The 3,657-nt window shown below is 40.2% G+C and overlaps 1 protein-coding gene across 1 annotated transcript; it reads left to right on the top strand.

Moving 5' to 3' along the window:
- Positions 1 to 321: 321 nt before the first annotated feature.
- LOC115410444 (uncharacterized) lies at positions 322 to 2,136 on the top strand. The gene is made up of 2 exons (XM_030122099.1): positions 322 to 714; positions 1,648 to 2,136. The coding sequence occupies exons 1-2, from the start codon at positions 346 to 348 to the stop codon at positions 1,972 to 1,974; spliced, it is 696 nt and encodes a 231-aa protein (XP_029977959.1). The 5' UTR covers positions 322 to 345; the 3' UTR covers positions 1,975 to 2,136.
- The last annotated feature ends 1,521 nt before the right edge of the window (positions 2,137 to 3,657 follow it).

Genomic DNA, 3,657 nt, shown 5'->3' with positions numbered 1-3,657 from the left:
GTTTGCAAACATTTAGGTTTGTTTCGTCGTAAGAACCAAACTGATTCGGAGCAAATTGTCTCTTTTGTGGAGGAGGAACTGACTGGAAGTGGACGGCTGCAGGGCTATCGGTGGCTACACCAGCGAGCTATACAGAAAGGGTTTGTTGTTTCTCAAGAAACTGTGAGGATTCTACTCCGAGTTTTGGATCCAGATGGAGTAGACAAGCGGAGAAGACGGCGCCTTCGGCGTAGACAGTACAGCGTAAGAGGGCCAAACGCACTGTGGCATTTGGATTCCTATGACAAGTTGAAGCCGTATGGTATTGCTGGCAATGGCTGTATTGATGGCTTTAGCCGTCACATCATGTGGATGGAGGCCTATGTCACCAACAGTGACCCAAAAGTAATTGCAGATGACTTTATTAACACAGTGACTCGCCTTGGAGGCTGTCCCCAAAGACTCCGGGCTGATCCAGGTACGGAAAATGCATACGTTCGAGACATGCAGCGGTTCCTGCGTAGAAATCACACTGATGTATATGCAGGAGACCAAAGTTTCATATACGGATGCAGCACTGCCAATCAACGTATAGAGTCGTGGTGGGGAGTCCTGCGTAAACAATGCATCCAGTTTTGGATGGACGTCTTTCAAACTCTAAGAGAAGACGCACACTTCACTGGTGACTTCTTGGACAAGAACTTGATGCAGTTCTGTTTTCTTAACATAATACAGGTAATTTTTAGTATATAACATTATGGGCCGGATCTACTAAGATCACAATTTGTGTGTAGTAATGGGAACAGTGGGCTGAATGATCCAGAGATACTGAAATGTGATGTTGGAGGAGTTTAGTCATAGAAGGTATTAAATGACTCATTCATTTATATTTCATTTTAAAGGTAGGTGTGTGTGTTTGCGTGTGTGTGGGTGTGTGTGTGTGTGGGGTGTGTGTGTGTGTGGGGGGGTAGTTGGAATGAATAACTGTCACGCGCACATAATTTTGTCACACTGTAGCCTAATGTCGGTGCCTATTTATAATCACAATAATCAGGAGTGGAAACGAGTCCTGTAAAGTTTATGGGTTGTGGTGTGGGGGGGGCATATGTCTCAATGATTTTTTTCTTCTGTCACTCCAAAAATGTTCACACTAGGGTGAAAAATGCATTCTCTGCATCTTGTTTCATCATTTTGATGTCTCCTAACCACTTCCATGAGTACGCAATTTCACATCCAACCCCTTTGCACCTCCTTTTGAAACGTGGTAACTACAGACGCAGTTTCTATGAGCAGAATTGCTTTCGGGTTTGATAAATCACTTTGCGTGTGCTAAGTTAATATATTTACATTTTCTCCTCCCAGCACAGGCACTACTGCGTGTAAACGCCCCATATTGCTTATTCATTGTGGCAAATGTAGTAACTGGATGCAGACACGCTACTTTGCACCTTTGCAAGACACAACCCTTTTTGCACACTGCTAGTAAATCAGTTTGTACATTTTTTGCGTGCAATGAGTTTGCACACGTTTTAATACACACAAACCTTTAATAGATCCAGCTCTATATGTTTATATTAATATGAATGAAGAAGGCTATCTATATTGCACACACCTAATAATAAATAGGCTGCTGATTCCTAAATTTTAAATGTACATATTGTCATTCAGGATGAGCTGGATGGAGTGGTCAGAACCTGGAATTCTCACCGCATAAGGATGAGACCTGGTTATGGGATGTTTGGAGGAAGACCCGTTCTCATGTACACTGTGCCACAACTTTATGGCGGAGAGGATAAGCTGCAGCCTGTCATTCCAGAGGAGACAATGATATGCAAGGAGGAGTGCACACCTAAAGGACAATACCCCTGTGATGAAACTGTTTTTGAACTTTGCACTCTCCTAATGGAAGAACATGGTTGGGATGCTCCAGTGAATGCACCCACAACTGCAGAACTGTACTTACGTTTAAGAAGTGAAATACATGACAATATTTGAACAACCTATGGTTTTTACTCCTACAAAATAGGTCAGGCCCAAATGTAGGTCATTTTTTTTGTTTTGTTGTTGTACTCTACTGGAAATTAGTAGTAAGTAGCTTTAGGCTTCTCTAGTTTGTTGCAAAAATGACCAAAACATTTTAATTTCACTCAGCATTTATTGCTCTGAATGTTATATGAAACACTTATTCATGTATGCTGTGTTTTCTAATAAGTTTGTTTCAAACATTGAACTATTACTAATGTAGCATCTTCACAGAATAACAAATGATGTACCAGAGACATCAAAATCCCTGGCATTACACAGTAACATAGTTTCAAGTATAAAGGTCAAGTAACATTGACAAATAGAATAGAGAAAACAAAAATACAAAAGATTTAAGATAAATAGGCATTTCACATGTCAACAGAAAAACTTTCAATGCACATATAATTTATAATTGAATTTCACAACTGTTTTACCTGAAAGATTTACCTGAATGAAAACTGAGATACAACTGTTTGTATGTCTGTTTGTTTGTGTTATCTACACAATATCCATTATCCAGATGTTACTGTCCAGAACAGCATTAAAACTCACTGCGGAAATCTGGAAAATTATCATACGTGTCAGACAAGTGCAATATGGATGCACATGTACGCCCGATGGGTCTGCGTGTGAGACTGGTCTGAGCGATAAACTCAACCTCAATAAAAGCAGAAATCAATAAATCTGAACCTGTTCAGAACCTCAGAAACTTCCCCAGTCTTTCTTCACTAAGTTCCTTGATGTATTTTGTTAAGTATTTTGCAGATTCTTTTTCTTGTGGCGTCATTGTGCTGGGAAAGTGCAACCTATCAACTACTTTCTTGGGTGTAAGTTTTTGTTCATTGTACATTTCATTCAGTTTCTCAAAGTTGAGCTGCACTTGTGGCTGTACAATCTCTCTCCAGCAGTCGATTACAGACATTGGCTTTTGTGCAAGTTCTTTGTGGGACAATTCAGCCAAGACTTCTGGGAAATTTTCTGATGTGACCATTTTTCTACATTCATAGTTGTTAAGCACATCAAGGAGGTCATCAGCATCCACAGACTCAAAGTCATCAAGTGCCTTTCTGATCACATCTTGCTCATGGGAGCTTAAAAAGTCAAGAAAACTTTTGTTTAGGTCACTGTAAACTCTCCTAAAAAACATTTCTTCTAGAAAAGGTGGGGCAAGTTTCAGGGGCAGGTACCCACAATCCTGAAACCCCTTGATAAATATCCTACTAATTGCTTTCCATGTTACTGCTGTAAAATCATGTCTAAGAAAAGGCACTTTAAATGTTGTTCCAAGAGTGCAGCGTTCATAAAACTCTGTCCAGAAGCTAGTGTAGACATCTCTGAATAAACCTGAACCACTACCGTTCTCTAAAGACTGGACAGGGAGGATGCGCTGCACTTTTATTGTTTTGTTCAAAATGTCATTGTCTGAAAAAGCCTCAATCATTTCATTGAAGGTGTTTGCATAGTGTAACACCAAAGTTACTTCATGTGTGATGCTGTGTGGACTGGTTGGAGGCAAATCATCACTCTGATAAATGAGGGTGTCACTGAGGGAGTCCTCGTTATTGTTTGGGTTTGGACCAAAAGTAATCTCAGGGTCAGAGTTGTCTGCATTCAATTCTGAAACACTATAAGCATAGTCTGGCATATTATCAG

This window comes from Sphaeramia orbicularis, chromosome 19 (genome assembly GCF_902148855.1).
Source record: "Sphaeramia orbicularis chromosome 19, fSphaOr1.1, whole genome shotgun sequence".
Classification (NCBI taxonomy): domain Eukaryota; kingdom Metazoa; phylum Chordata; class Actinopteri; order Kurtiformes; family Apogonidae; genus Sphaeramia; species Sphaeramia orbicularis.
The sequence above is the reverse complement of the archived record's forward strand: the minus strand, read 5'-3'. Positions and strand labels throughout refer to the sequence as shown.

Excerpts from the sequence above, each read along its gene's own strand:
- LOC115410444 (XM_030122099.1), top strand. The coding sequence starts at position 346 with ATGTGGATGGAGGCCTATGTCACCAACAGTGACCCAAAAGTAATTGCA. Across the intron at positions 715-1,647 it reads GTTTTCTTAACATAATACAG|GATGAGCTGGATGGAGTGGT; the intron begins GTAATTTTTAGT and ends ATTGTCATTCAG.